The following is a 15,696-nucleotide window of genomic DNA, read 5'->3' on the forward strand; positions in this document are numbered from 1 at the left end:
GCAGCTTCCTGCATTCCTTCACCATCCACAGGTCTCTCTCACACCCAACCCCGTCTCATTGCCCGCTGTTAGGAAGATCGAGCAAGAAATAACCCTGGTTGACCCACAAAGAGGTCACCAAAGGTGGGCAGATTTTCAAAGGCCAATTAAAGAAGCAGGGAAACCCACTTAAGATACCAAAGAGTCACGAAGCTGCCCAAGGAGTTACATTTCCCCTTGACACGTGGAGTTGTGAAAGACCAGAGGGGAGACCGGCAATTAAAATTACGGCGGTTGTGCTATATATACGACTGGCTGCCTCCACAGCCCAGCTCAAGCGGAGACAGGAAAAAGCGAGAGGAGAAATACCGGGAGAGGACGCAGGAGAGCCATAAAGTCCAACAGCCACAGAGAGGCCCACGGTAAATTATGGCAAGCGTTTGAGTCATAGCTCCTCCTCCAGGACATAAGTCTTAGACCACAGTGCACGTCAAGAGGGAGGCAAGGGAGGGGTCATGTAGGTGGTTTGATAAGTAGCTGGTACGGAGAGACTCATCCAACCTGATCCCCAGACTCTGAAGAGATACTCACGTGCTGTTCAGGCTGGACAACCATCTGTCAGGGATGCTTTAGAGTGGATTCCTGCATTGAGCAGGGAGTTGGACTCAATGGCCTTGTAGGCCCCTTCCAATTCTGCTATTCTATGATTCTATGACTTAAAACAGACCACACCTGAAGAGCCCACCTTCTTTTACATTGCGCAGGCCAAATGCTCGCCGAGCAAGGGCAGAGTAACAGAGAACGTGCTCAGGCGAGGACTCTGGCCAGCCTCCGGGAGAAAAAGGACCCCCGTAAATGTGCGGCAGCTATGAAGAATGTCTCTCCACCCGGTCCATTTGGACTGTAGAATTAAGACAGGGGTGGGAGACTTGCGGCCGTCCAGATATTTTGGCCCACAGTTCCCATCAGCCCCAACCAGCCTAACAAATTGTGCAGGACGATGGGAGTTGTAGGCTAAAACAAATCCCCGGTTCAATCCCCGGCCTCTCAGGAAGGGCTAGGAAAGAATCCTGCCTGGCACCCTGGGAGTGCTTCCAAATGAAGCTTTTATCATGCAATCACCGTGCCGCGTTCACAGAATTTTACGGAGGTGCCAGACACCGCCGTCTTCCACTTGCAACCCTCCCGGGTTTTCCCACTGCCTCTTCTGTCTTTGATTGCTAGCTGTCCATCTGGAAGAAGCCAGGGCAACTACTGGCGCTTACACAAGAGTAAGCAGCATGGATCCGTGGTTTCACTCAGCACATGGCAGCTTCTGAGATTCCTCCCTATGCAAGGCTGGCGCCAAGAGTCAGCACAGTCAGGGTCCAGCTGAGGGCCCACACCACAGCAGCCTGCCGCCCTGGAGTGGCTCCTCCTCTTCCGCATTGCAGCCTGCTTGTCTGCCTGCCTCTTGCTCTGGTCCAGGCAACAATGGGGGGGGGGGAGCCACGGAGGCCACAGAGGCCATGGCCTCCTTGCTCCCAGACTCTGCCAGCAGCAGCCATGAGGAGGAGGAGGAGGAGGAGGAGGAGGAGGAGGAGCTGATGACAATGGCAGTAGACTCACTGAGGAAGGAGGCCTATTCAGGGTGCCGCGCTTAACCTCCAAAACCTGGAATCCACACTCTTCCTTTGAAGGACAGGTCCCTCCCCACTCCCATCAATTCACTCACAAAGGGTGTGACTGACAGAGCCACACCAGCAAGAGGTGTGAGCTTTAGGCAGCGACAGCACGCAGCCCCCCCTCCCATCAGAACAGGCCTCAGTTTCCCAGGGTAACAAGCTAAGAACAAGAGGAGACCGAATGAACTAACCCCGTGAACCAGAATGTGACAAGCACTGGCGTGAAGCCGTGTGCAGCGCGCGTAGGGGTTGTGGGGAGAGAGACAAGCGGGGAGGAAGAGGTGGAATTCATGGGGAGCAGAAGAGAGCTTTACCTTCGTCGCCATCTGCATTGCAAAGGACCAGCATGCACCATGCAAACACAAAAAGAAGGAGTTAGATTGCGGCTGTGACGTAAAAGCTTCTTGCAGAGACATCTGGTGGGACAAGGACATGTGAGCTACACACACACACACACACACACACACACACACACACATGCACCCACGTGAGACAAAACAACATATTCAAAGTTGGAAGCGCTGGGGAGAGGTAAAGCTATTTGCTAAGGGTTGCAAGGTTTGAAGGATAGAGGGGTACATATGCAAACTTGTCCCCAACAGACAGGGGTATCACTCCCGGCTTCAGTAGGAGGTGCGTCAGGAGGTGTGAAACTACATTCAAGGGTCAAAGGGCCCGCTCCAGATTCAAACTGTAGGGAAAGAAGCCACATGCTTGAGTGGTCTGGCTTTCCTCGCCCGGCGGCAGGGCCCGCAGCACTGAACTCTGAGGCTGAGCTGCCCTCTCCTGGCCGTGACTGAGTAAGATGGCAGACTCTGCGTAAAAGCAGATGTGCCACTTTTGTGTTTAGAGAGGCGGGTTCGACAGGGAGGCATTTGATCCCCGGGAGCCTTGCGGGGTGGGGGAACACCAATGGTTCTCTGCACCTTCGCGGTAGAAGCCTGCTATTCAGACAGCCCGGATTGGCTCGCTGGGCGTTCATGACGCCGCCAAGAAGCCTCCCCTGACGTCTTCCACCTCCCCAGTAAAGTTTTAAACTTTGAAAGAGAGAATGGAAGCAAGGAGAACAATCTCATCCAGCCTTCACTCTCCCTCAACCATCAGACGTCCTTCTTCTAGCTGCAGGAGAGGGAGTGGAGGGAAACAGGGCTTACAGACCAGCTCTGTCGGGGGCCCTTCTCCTCTCCCTCAACTGCTTCTGTTCAAAATGGTCCCTGCAGGAACTTGGTTAACTTTAAGAAAGGGGTAAAAATGTGCTCATGAAATAACTAAGGTGAGCAGCCTGCCTGGAGCGTCAGGGGGAGGAGCACGATGGACAGCTACGCCAGGGTTCAGTCCACTGGCAGGGGCCTCTGCCTCCAACTGGCAAAGCCACGAGAAAGGTGGGAACACGTCATGGCTACAGCGGCCGGCGAGGTTTCACTATCCTCTCGGGACGGGGCTGGGTGGGAACGCACACAGGAGCGGAATTGGCTTCTTAAGACATTTTAACACTTCCCTATGTTATTGACAATTCCCTATAATGGCATTATAGCTTCTGCTTTATTACGGATGCTGCTTTTATTTTGCGTTTTATTGACCACGAGACCCTTTGAGGGCCACTGAGAGGCAGAAAAGTGGCATAGAAATGTGTTCGTCTATCTGCTACTTCTCCTAGACAAAACACCAAATCCTGTTGGGAAGCCTGGGGGTGACTCTAGACTCAGGGTGGGGCAGGTGGCCGTCCAGAGATTGCTCTGCAACTCCTATCAGCCCCACCCAGCAAGGCCAGGGGACGCTGGGAGTTGCGTCATCCGGAGGCCAAGCAGGTTCCCCACGCCTGATCTAGACACTCACAGATCAGAAGGAGGCAAGGAAGGAATGGAGGAGACTGACAAACCAGGAAGGGAAGCAGGCCCTTGTTGATGTGCTCCCAGGACCTATCTCAATTGGGTTCGAGACCCAGGGTGGGGTTTTAAGGGGAGGGGAGGGAGCTCCCCTGCCCCCACCCCCCCACCATCACAAGTCACCCACCTCTCCAGCCAAGGCCCCGCCCCACGCAGAGAAGCTGCTCCCGGCACACAAAGCAGAGCACGGCAGCGCAGCCCGGCTCCTTACCCTTGGTGGCTCCTGCCGCCCCCAAGTGATAAACGGCCCCCAAGACAAGCCAGAAGGCCTTCTGCTCCTCCCCAGAAATGCCCATCACTTTCATAGCCGCTTGGAGCTTGCTGAACTGCTGTGCCGCCTTCTGCTTCTCCTCCGGCTGCAACCAAACGGAAATAGAAGGGAACAAGAGGATCAATCGGCTCCGCGTCAAAAGCACGGGGTTGCCCATTTTTATCACCACTCAATAAAGGCCACCTGCCGTGGGCCAAGAGGGTTACAGCCCCTCTCTTGGCTTGCCTGGCATGAGGGTTAAGGTACGCCTGCTCAGTGCCTCCCCCCACCCCCTTTACTGCTCATTATGGGAGCAGGAACAAAAGCCCGTTAAGCTTTTAATTAAAAATCTGCATAAAGTCCTCAGGAAGGAGGGGAGGCCCTCTCCCCTCCCCGCCCTTCTTGGCAGGATGTGTGCTCTCCGCCGCGTTCCACAAAGCCAGTTGATTGCAGGCCTCAGGGGCAGGATGTGTCCCATCGTGGCATGAAGACTGGGCCTCTCCTCTCCCTCCCCACAAGGATGCTGGCTTGGCCAGGACAGACAGCCAGAACTCGACCTGCTCTGCAGCTGCAAAGCACTACTGTAAGGAGGACTCCACCGGTTCTGCCGTGCGGATTACCTTGGACAGAGGCACAATCCCAAAGATGTTGTTTTCAGCCAGGTGGTTGAAATGCAGCTCCGTCCTGGGAAACGGGAAGAGGAGGAGGAGGAGGAAGAAGTAAGAGAGCACCGGAGGCAAATGCCTGGTAGAGAAAGACCCACTTGGCCCTCCCCTCCAGGCACTGGGACGCCTGACCTAGGAGCAAACCAAAGCAGAGATTCTACCTTGGTCAACAGAGGCACACAGGCACACGCACAGCACCCCCTGAAACACTGGTCTCCTTCTTCCCCAAATACTAGAACCCAATGGGGTCATATCCCATGAAGCTGATTGGTGGGAGATTCAGGACAGAGAAAAGGAATGCTTCACACAACACAGAGTTAAATTATGGGATTCACTACAAGATGGAGTGATGGTCACCCATCTGGATGGCTTTCAAAGGGGGTTGGATCAATTCCTGGAGGAGAAGGTGATCAAGGGCTATGAGGCCTAATGGTTATGTGCTACCTGCAGTATCAGAGACAGTAAGGCTGTGTGCACTAGTTGCTTGGGAACCTGGGTGGGGAGTTTTGGGAGTAAGCAGTCCAACACATCTGGAGGGCACCCAGTTGGGGAAGACTTGAAGAGGGTCCTTCTTCTAGCAGCAGCGTCCTTACCGGAGAGCATTGTCTGGACAGGCCAGCAGGTAGTAGAAGACGTTGAACGTAGCCTCGTTTGCAGGGCGCTTGGCCACCCTGAGTTTCTCCAGCAGCATCGTCTGAGGGACACAGTGAGGGGGGGGGGGGGGAAGGGTACGTGGGACAGAGCCAGAGGGCATCCATCTTGGCCCCAGGAACAGAACCTCCCACGACAGCCCGGCTCCTCCCTGCTGCCGCTGCATCTAGTTAGCTCTGCGAGGTTAAGGGCTTGACTTGCGACTGCTGCAGCAGTGGCAGCGTGGCTGGCGAGCCCGTTCCACCTCCAGCCACTGGAATGGCAGAGCCCCCTGGTTTGCATGCAGAAGGTCCCGGGTTCAATTCCCAGCGTCGCCAAGGAGGGTTAGGAAGGAATCCTGCTGGAACCCTGGAGGGTCACCACGAGTCAGTGTCTACAAGGGCCTGACTTGTTCACTGCTGAAGGAACGCCACATCTGCAGTCCCCACAACAAGCACTTAAATGTCCCCCGCCCTTCAGTGATGCTTGTGAGGGATCAGCAATCCAGAAATAGGCAGCTATTTTCCGTATAGACAAGGATAGACAAAGATAGGTAGGCATATAATTGATAGGCAGAGAGAGAGAAAGAGAGAGGGAGAGTAAAATTACATAGATAGATAGATAGATAGATAGATAGATAGATAGATAGATAGACGGATAGACAGACAGACGGATAGACAGACAGATAGACAGACAGACAGAGATAGGTAAATAAATACACAAATATGGACAGATAGAGAGAGAGAGAGAGAGAGAGAGAGAAAGATAGATGGACAGACAGATACAGATAGATGACAATTAACGTAGGTGATGGACGTGCAAGGCCCCCAACCCCTCACCTGCACTGAGGCGGACGCCACCTGCCCAGCCTGGTCGAAGTCCAGCGAGATTATCTGAGAGTAGCGTGTGGCGTTGCCGTTCAAGCTCGTGCCACTGTTGCCAAAGGCCTCCAGGATGGTGTACAGCGCCTGCCACTTCTCCACTGCCAAGGCACAAGCAAGGAAAAGCATGCAGCGAGACAGGCTCAGAGGTGCATGCATGCACACACGCACGCACACGCATGGACTGGAGAGCACATGTGAACCCTAGGTCATCTCAAAAGGGGTACTTAGCACCTCCGACCCAATTGCTACCACCCACACGCGCACACACAGAGCTGTGGCTGCACTGTGGCAACGTGACATGCAAAGTTCTCAACTCCGAGTGAGGGATATTGTTAAAGTGTGCAGAACGGCCCGTTAGTTCGTATCACTGTGAACGTTGTGCCGATGGTTTTGGATCAGTGGAAGCCTGGGAAGGGAAGACGGTCAAATCCAAATGAGCCACCAGCCCGGGAGAAAGATAAGGACCCCAGCTGCTGGAGGTTGCAGAAGCAGGAAAGACTCCATAGGAGACAGCTTCCTCTGTTCCTATTTAAATCAACCTTTCATTCAGAACAATGGGGACTGGGACCTTATTTTGTTTTTAGGGGGAGAACTACAGCTCTGTGGCAGAGCCCTTGCGTTACATGCCAAGCAGTCGGTTCAGGCACCGGCGCCTTGAGCATCAGTCTGGCTGGAGGGCAAAGTCCGGCACGACAGGAAGGTCTTGATTTCCACGTGTTTGGTTCCTCTGCCGTCTGCCTCCGCCCCACCAGCCTGCAGAAGGAACCGGAGCTGCACTCACCGGAGAAGACCTTCCCAGAGCTGCCGGCCACCGTGGCTAAGTACTGCACCAAGTGCTGGCAGTTGGTGGTCTTGCCGCTGCCACTGCCGCCCAGCAGGACGATGGACTGGTCCTGCCGGCTCATCAGCATGCTCCGGTAGGCAGCCTGGGCCACGGCGTAGACATGGGGGGAGGTGTCCTCTTTGCGGCACCCCTTGAACATGTGCATCACCTGGAGAGGAAGCGGCTGCGTTAGCAAGACAGGCAGAGGACTGGCGAATGAGAACGCAGCGAGCCGGGCTTACAGGACAGGGCAAGTCTAGCGCCGGAGAGAAGGGGAGAGAGAGGGGGGGAGGCTGCAGCTCAGTAGCACAGCCTCCGCTCTGCAGGCAAAAGGGCCCGGGTTCGATCCCCGGCATCTGCAGCGGAAAAGGCCAGTTGACGAGGAAGCCCCTGCTGTGCTTGAAACCTCCTTGCCACGCTCACCTTCTCCGAGTACATGGATGGAGAGCTGAGAGGATTGATGACCACCATGTTGGGCCCAGCGTACGTGTGGATGAGGTTACCCCCGTAACGCTGGCGCAGCGTGTGCAGGACGCTTGACTCGTTGAGGTAGACGAGGCTGGCCAGGTCCTCCACGCGGTCGCATGATGGAGGATTGGCCTAGGGGAGAGAGAGAGAAAGAAGGAAACCGATTCGCATGGGCAGAACCAGGAGCAAATCCCACCTTCTGCTCCCGGCAGGACGCAGCGCCTACCTTTTCCACATCGTCTTCGTCCACTTCCAGCACAGCCCCATCATAGTCCAGTTTCACCTTGACCTTCCCCTCAGGTAGAAGACCAGCAGCATCAGTCTTTAGCTGGCTTGCTGTAGAACAGGGACGCAGCACATTTTATTAGACGCACTGACCCAGTTCACACAACGCGACAGCCCACCGTTGCTTAATTTACCCACGGGGATGTTGCGGCGTGCCAGGAGCTGCTGGGCCTCTGGCTTGCCGGGACTTGTCGTGGTTTGTTTGAGAGTTAGACAACCCTCACATAGCCTGTGGCTTGTGTTAGGGTTATCTGAGGGTTGTCTAACCCTCCAACACCCCTGCCGCCTGGGTTCACACATGACAAGCCATGGCAAGCCGGGCACCCGCAAGCACCATGCAAAAATGGCACTCGGCACAACACGGCAGTCCCTGTGGGTAAATTAAGCCACAGTGGGCTGCCATGAAGTACAAGCCGGCTCACAGACTAACGCTTGCACACATCACAAGCCGCCCCCCCCCAAATTTAAAATTTAATTTTTTTGTATATTTGCTTTTAATGCTCATTGTTTTTAATTTTCGTAAACTGCCCAGAGAGCTTTGGCTATGGGGCGGTATATAAATGTAATAAATAAATAAATAAATAAATAAATAGCTAAAACCTCGGAATCGAAACGATGCTACCACCTAGTGGCCCAGCCAAACACTAAATGGTTTGCCCAGGCTTTCCCTGGGATCTCCACCCACCCTGCGAATCCCTCTCTGCTTTCCAAGCTAGTGGATTCGGAAGGTTCCTTGTTAATTCCATTTGGCCTGGGGGAGGAAAACTGTTCCCTCCCCTCCACTGTGGGAAGATAGTTAGATTGACCGGCAATCCACGGTTTATTTATTTATTCATTACATTTTAATACCACCCAATAGCCGAAGCTCTCTGGGCGGTTCACAAAAATTAAAACCATCATAAAACAACCAACAAGTTAAAAACACAAATGCAAAATACAATATAAAAATGGTTCCAGCGTTTTGAAAGAGAATGTCTCCCCATGCTATCTAAACTATTTTTATTTCGCTCCTCATGTAAAAAAAAGTTGTCGGAGCAGCTTACATGCAATCAGTAAAACAGGAGTGGATTACAGTCTGGGAAGACACAACACTGAAGGAAAAGGGGATGGTGAGGGAAGGAGAAGAAAATAAGTGTCCTTCCAGCAGGGCTGGTAGCACAGCCAGGTGTCCCCTCTCATCACCCTCAGTACAGCCTGCCAGGATGGCTGAGGACGACGGCTGCAGCGCTGCCCTCTCACAGGCCCCAGCCCAGCCCTCAAGCCAGCCCCCAGAGGGGAAAGCCGTGGGGAGGCGCTGTAGCACAGCGGGGGAGCAACCGATTTGCATGCAGAAGAATCCCGATTCAACTCCCAGCAGCATCTCCAGGCAGGGCTGGGAAAACTCCTGCCTGAGACCCCTGGAGGTCTGTTGCTGCCAGTCAGTGTCAGCAATACTGAGCTAGATGGACCAAGGCTTTGACTCGGGACAAGGCAGCTCCCAAGGCTCCTGTGAAGAGGAAAGACCCTTCCCTCACACAGCTCATGAGAACGTAAGGAGAGCCGTGCAGGACCGGGCCAAGGGCCCATCCAGTCCAGAGTTCTGCTCACACAGGGGGCCACCAGCTGCACACGGGAAACCCACAAGCAGCACAGGAGTGCAACGTGTGACCCTCACGCTCGCGTTCCCCCAGCAACTTAGGTACACGGGCAGAGTGCATATAGCCATGAGGACTAGTAGCATTGTCAGCCCCACTTACCTAGGGAGAAGCCATCCTTGTGAACCAGCCATGTTTTATCCGTCTCATACCAGGCCTCTTCGGCGGCTATTTGTTCCTCCGTCTTGGCCTGCCGTGTATGTTTGCGGGCGGGGGGGCAGGGAGGGAGAACAAAAACGGACATGTCACTGCACATCCCCCTCACATTAACAGCCCAGCTGTGTAGGATTCTGCCCCCTCCTGCCGGCAGTTCACGGAGCAGCTATTCCCCTTCGCTGCTCAAATCCTGCACACACACGCGCCAAGTCCGCAAGGACTCGGTGGTTCTCCCAGCGGATGCAGGAACTCTGGCATCCCCAGCGCTGCCTCCCTCATGCGCCTCTAACCAGAACCACTAAGTTGGACCCTGATCAGGGTTTGGCTCCAGGAAGGGGCAAATGTTTCGCTCCCACCCCAAAAAGAGCAAGGCGGCACCACTAAGGGAGGGGAGCGCATGCTGCATGCCGTTCTGCCCTCCCCCACAAACACACACACACACACACCGCCCGCCCCCCCATCCTGGAGTTGGACCAAACATGCAAACCCTTAGCCTAAACTCGCCTTCCCCAACCTGGAGCTCTCCAGTTGGGCCCTGGGGTTTGGGGAAGGATGGTTTCAACCTACCAGGATGAGGAGGACAAAGCAAGCCAGGTTTTTTCATGGATTGTAAATCTCCCTCCCCATATAAACTGCTCCCCTCCCACACCTTCGTGGAGGGCGGCTTCATGCATGTCCGCCAGCCTTTGCAACTGGGGAGCGGTGGAGACGCCATGAACTAGGAGGAGGTGAAGGAGGACACTTGACAGCTAGGGTGGCAGAGCAGCTGGAGCGTTGGACTGGGGCTCAGGAGACCCGGGTTCGAATCCCCCAGCCAGCCATGAAGCTCACTGGGTGACTTTGGGCCAGATCCTGACTCTCAGCCTAACTTACCTCACAGGGTGGTTGTTATGACGATAAAATGGGGAGAGGGAGAAGTATCATGTAAATTGGTTTGGGCTCCTTGGAGGGGGGGAAAACTGGGACATAAACATAGCAAATAAATAACTCTTCTCAGAATGAACTCTGCCGGTGTGGTACCGCAGAACAAGGTCTTGGGACCTGGGTTCGAATCCCAGTCCTTGGGATAGGGCAGGAAAGGTGCACAACCTCGTATCTAAAAATGGCTCTCCTTGTCCCAGAGTCCCTCTACGGAGAACTCAGAAGAAACGCCCTTCACAAGAAAACACGGACATCCACACGCACCCATGACTACATTCACACACACCGAGCGCTACTCTCCTCACACGCACCCAGCCGCAAGCCATGGCGCTGTGAATGAGGCAGCCAAACCCGAGAGACAGCAGAGACCAACCCAAAAGCATCGTCTGCCGGGGAATCGGCCACCTGGCCCTGCAGGAGCCAACAGGAAGGGAAAGCCGCACGGGCCGGGTGACGTTCTCTGGACCGCTCGCCTCCACCCAAGACGGAGGAAGGAATGGCACAGGACCACCAGCCCAACCTCTGAGGATCTCCCCCAAAGTGCCGTTGTTATAGCCCCATCACGGGAGAAGGGCAGCTACAGCACGGAGAGCGGAAAGGGCGTATGGGAAGATCTGAGCGGCCCTTTAGCAATAGAGGAAAACTCGTCCTGAACGGGCGACGCTTGTTCCTGCGACCGAGCCAGCCTCCCCAGCTTCCAGGGCCTTTCTCACACGGATGCGGCCCCACTTGGATCAAAGGTGTACATCTTTGTGACGTCTGAACAGTCCAACAAGAAGCCGGGCGTGCGCACGTCCCGAGAGACAAGGGTTTAATGGCCACTAGAGCTAGAACTGAACCTCCCTGTTCAAAGGCAGTGAGACTCAGAGCGCTGGAGACCAACGGGACATGGAAATTGCCTTTAGGCCCTGCGTGTGAGTTCCCAGCAGCAACGGTCCTGGCCAGAGCTAGAAAGAGAAGAAGGATCTAGACTAGATGGATGTTTGGCTCATCTTTCCCTCCAACTTCAAATCGCTCTTCTTCCGCAAAGCTTTTGGATGGACCTCCAGACATAATGCCCACATTAGCCTTCCCCAAGTTGGGGCCCTCCAGATGTTTTGGGCTACAGCTGGGCTGGGGGGGGAATCTAGGAGTTGTAATCTGACCCAACTGGAGAAGCTGGCCTCAATCATTGTAATTTATCCCCTGCCTGGCCTGGCCTCGGTCTCGGGGCAGAGATCCTCCTTAACACGTTCCTCCTTAAAGCGCTGCACACAAATAATAAACAACAACCATGATAAATTTAGCAGGAGGTTGCTGTTCACCCCCAGAAGTCAATGGATAATCCACCGAGAATGGATCTTCCCCCAGGCCAGTTTGATTATTGATCCCTGAGGAGGAGGAGGGGAGATTTTTCCTTCTCCTGCAGGGAACAGCTGGGCTCCCTGCTCCCTAACCTCTGGATCTCCCTGCTCTGATTCCACTAGATCAATGGGGGGGGGGGAACAATGCTGCTTTTGGGTGCTGAAAGCACATGACCTTTCACCCTACCAAAGCAAATGCCAGCGATGGTTTAGGAGCATGACACAGGGACTCCCGCTCGTCCTCTCCCCACCCCTGCCCGGCAAAGTATGAACAAAGCCTAGTCTAGCGCGACGGAAAAGGGAAGGGGAACCAGGCCAGACACAAGAGGTGAAGAAAGCCTTACGCTCCAGCATGTGGCGCGAGCACAAACATCAACCCAGAGGCAGACGGGAGACGGAGGTAGGTCCGGCGCACTGGGGTACAGTACCTGGCTGAGTGCAGCCGTGGAGGACGTGGGCTCCAGCTAACGCAGCAAGGTGAGAGGAGAGAAAAGAGAGAGGTGAGCAGTGAGGCCGAAAAACTAGCAGCAAATGGGACCGTCCCCGCCACACACAAACACAGACGGATCCTTGGGAGAACAGCAATAGCAGGGAGGAGAAAGACAGACAGACTCTCAGCATTGCCTTCTGTAGCCTCCAAAACAGGGTGTTTTTCTTCTTTCTTTCTCAGCAGCTGTTCCCTACGGGTTGCAGGGACCAACCTAACCCACTTCCCCTGACCAGAGACCACCTGACTGCCTGGAAATGCAATGGCCCAGCACAACTGGGAATCCAAGCATTATGTCAAAACTGGGCATTCAAGCAGATTGTCTTGTTGGTTTACTGGCCTGACTAGTAAAAACAAAATGCCCTCTGGCAGGTGACCAGGATCAGGATTTGTAAAGCCAATACAATTTTCAAGCCAAACTGAAAAGGGTGTTGTTTTCATTGGGCAACACTAGTGCCGAAATCACAGAGCCAGCTGGGTTTCTACCCCATTCTCCAAGGGAAGGGGTGGCTGGGATTTTTGAAACCGACGTTGGCAACCGGATTCTGGGAGAGAAAGCTTGCCCTGTGGATGGCCTTTGGATGTTGTCGTAGCTTTTGAAGTAGCCTGTAGTAGACAAGTCCTGAGCATAGAGGAGGCAGCTTTGGGCTACTTCTAACTCTCAAACTGCAAATGGGATATATTCAGAGCATACAGCAACTTTCCCCAACCTTGGGGGGAAGCTGTCATATGGAGTCTACGAAGCAATAAATCAATTGGGATAAGTAAACTGGAGAAAATGAACACTGTCCAAAGAAGTCTGATAATGTCACTTTATCTCTCCAGGCTAAACTGAGTCCACAGATATATATGCTCAAGAGATAAATTTGGGAAAGAAACATTCCCTCCACCACCACCACCCCAAGACCAAACATTGGAAAAACTGGAAGTTCCTTTCAGAATGATGAGTGAAATACATTTTGAGAGTGTTTAAACATTTTCAAGTAATATTGTGACACCCAATTTTAATGCTTGCAAATGCCTCAAATCCAAGATCCAAAAGGTGGTAATGTTAAGTGAAGGTAAGTGTCAAACTCCATTTTGCTGGGATTATTAAAGCAAGCCGCACTTGAAGGACTTGATGCAGTGAAAGTACTTTCAAGTGTTCCAGAAAACAGATCATTTTCAGGGATTTAGCCTGATCTGGGAGTCTGCCAGGAATAGCCTTTTCCGGGTGCCCTCCAGATGTTTTGGACTACTTCTCCCAGTATCCCCCCACACCTGGAGGGCTTCAGGCTGGGGAAGGTTGGTTGAGCAGCACATTGTTCCTCCAACATGGCAGCAATCCCAGCCAACTCCTCTTCTCACTTTCCCCAGAGTCTTCAAGGAAAAAATAAACCCAGGTGTGTTTCGGAGACAGGTGCATCATCAGGGAACAAAGCTCACACATGAAAGATCTGAGAATCTTGCGCCAGTTCATGCAAACCGCACCAAAGTGCACAAAGCCCAAACTGGATGTACAAAAATGTAAACTATGGACCTCTCAGAGAATAGGAATTTGGAGCAGGCATCCAACATCCCAGCAAGGGGCAACTTTGGCAGATTTGGGGGAAATCACAACACTTTCTTTGGTGAGTTGGTTTAAGAATTACCAAGATTCTGTACATGCATCATTTAAAAGGAAGCATATAAAAGCAAGATTATTAGAAGCATCTCTGACTGTATGAATCAACTTCTGGTGAAGCAGATGCATGCCAAATTTCGAGTTTTTGATCAGCCTTCCTCAGCCTGGTGCGCTTCCAGATGCGCTGGACTGTAACTTCCATCATGCCTGGCCGGGGATGATGGGGATTGTGGTCTGACACATCTGGAGGGCACTAGCATCAGGGAAGACTGATCAAGGTGCCACTTCTCTGTGGGAGGTACACGGTTTTAGGGAAAGAAAGCTACGCTCTGGGCAACTAGAAGAAATGCATCTCTAGACAGATTTGTTCGGCAGATAGCTGAATAGCCGCTGCATCAGGCGGAACAGAAAGGAAGTGAACGCCCTCAGCAAAACCAGCCCTGTGCTTCACTCACATGGCAGCTCATTCAAACAGAAAGCCGGCTCCTGTGGGGAGAGACTGCCAGAAGCCTCCCTCCCTGCCCTCCCCTGTGGACAACGGCACGTGAGCCTCAAGTCGACGCCTCGACGCCAACACAGCGCCAATGCAAGCAAAAGACTCTGCACACAAAAGCAGGCACTTTCCACACTTTCAAGTTCATGACACACCTGCTGGATGGTTCTCTCTCCGGGGGTCAAGGAAGGCAAGGACTTCTCTGCAGGCTTTAACGGCTGGACCTTCTCCTTTGAAGGAGCCAGGATGACAGAGACAAGCAGAGCAGGTCATACTGGGATAGAGAAACTCAATAATGCATGCCTCCACGTGCACACACACGCACGTGCACACACACGCATGCACACACACAGAGCCCCAAGACACCTACTGCTCACGTGGATGGAACGCAACGCAGGACAGGGTGAAGACAGACATCATGTTTTGGAGCCGTGACCCTATTCTGGATCCGCCTTCACTGCATTTAGTCCAAATACACCTATATCCCTCGCCATGTTCAAACTCTCAAGGAGTGGGGGGGACATTTCTGTAAACTTCCAACAAAAACTGGCTAATTCCATGCGATGCCACCAAGGCATGCCCACCACTACCTGGGTTGGTTTTGCACTATGTAAGAAAAAGTCTCCTTTAAAGAAACAACAAAGTGATGAATGAACGGGCATGCTCCACACCCAAAGATGGGCAACACACCTGAAACGTAGGAGAGAGGCATGTATGTTTGTCACATCAGTTCTCTTTCATCACATTATGTCTGTGTCACCCTTAAGTTAATCAAGCATTTCACGCCACACACCATTAGCATTTTCTGGCATTCCAGCCAAACCGAAATGAGTCCCTCAAGACGTTGGTGTAGAGCCCTCTTCACCCTCTTGGAATTTCAAGGCAAAATTATGCAGAGTTCAATCACACTGCAAGATTGGAGGCGGTGAGAGAAGGGAACACTACAGCCTCCATACTAAAAGCAAGTGATTCAGTAACGGTTTTCAACCCAAGGAGCTTATTTTCAGGGGTGCTGTGTAAGGAGTGAGCACACCACAACTTACAACACTGGAAAGCAAAAGATTTCACAACCCGAATTTTGCAACCTGGATGAGCTGTGAACATTGACATTCGTTTGGTTTAATTTGGCAGCCAGCACTGACTGCCCACAGGGAAAAGGGCAAAAAATATTACACCCACCCTAGATCACTCGGTAAATCCTGAACTATCCTCATAAGAATGTCAGAAGAGCCCTGAGGCTGGATCAGACCAAGGGTCCATCTAGTCCAGCATTCTGTTTACACAGTGGACAACCAGCTGTTGACCAGGGACCCAAAAGCAGGACATGAGTGCAACAGCACACTCATGTCCATGTTCCCCAGCGACTGGTATACTGCACACTGTCTCTGCTACTGGAGGCAGCACATAGCCAGCAGGACTAGTAGCTACTGATCCTCCAGGAATTTATCCAACCCCCTTTTAAAGCCCTCCAAATGGGTGGCCATCGCTACATTTTGTGGAAGCAAATTCCGTAGTTTCACTATGC

The 15,696-nt window shown here is 53.0% G+C and overlaps 1 protein-coding gene across 6 annotated transcripts in view; it reads right to left on the minus strand.

Moving 5' to 3' along the window:
• The window catches only part of MYO18A (myosin XVIIIA), a 124,872-nt gene that overhangs the window by 74,234 nt on the left and 34,942 nt on the right, over positions 1-15,696 (minus strand). For 4 of the 6 annotated variants that reach the window (XM_063146401.1, XM_063146400.1, XM_063146398.1 and 1 more), the window contains exons 2-9: positions 9,271-9,358; positions 7,476-7,585; positions 7,205-7,381; positions 6,740-6,950; positions 5,914-6,056; positions 5,038-5,138; positions 4,400-4,463; positions 3,741-3,885 (exon numbers count right to left, since the gene is read on the minus strand). In XM_063146401.1, coding sequence (XP_063002471.1) covers positions 3,741-3,885; positions 4,400-4,463; positions 5,038-5,138; positions 5,914-6,056; positions 6,740-6,950; positions 7,205-7,381; positions 7,476-7,585; positions 9,271-9,358 — 1,039 coding nt within the window. Of the gene's footprint in view, positions 1-3,740; positions 3,886-4,399; positions 4,464-5,037; positions 5,139-5,913; positions 6,057-6,739; positions 6,951-7,204; positions 7,382-7,475; positions 7,586-9,270; positions 9,359-11,932; positions 11,984-12,016; positions 12,053-14,326; positions 14,402-15,696 lie in introns of those variants that run through there. The other 2 variants (XM_063146399.1, XM_063146402.1) reach the window with 2 other exon arrangements.

This window comes from Elgaria multicarinata, chromosome 22, assembly GCF_023053635.1.
Source record: "Elgaria multicarinata webbii isolate HBS135686 ecotype San Diego chromosome 22, rElgMul1.1.pri, whole genome shotgun sequence".
In the NCBI taxonomy this organism is placed as follows: Eukaryota; Metazoa; Chordata; class Lepidosauria; order Squamata; family Anguidae; genus Elgaria; species Elgaria multicarinata.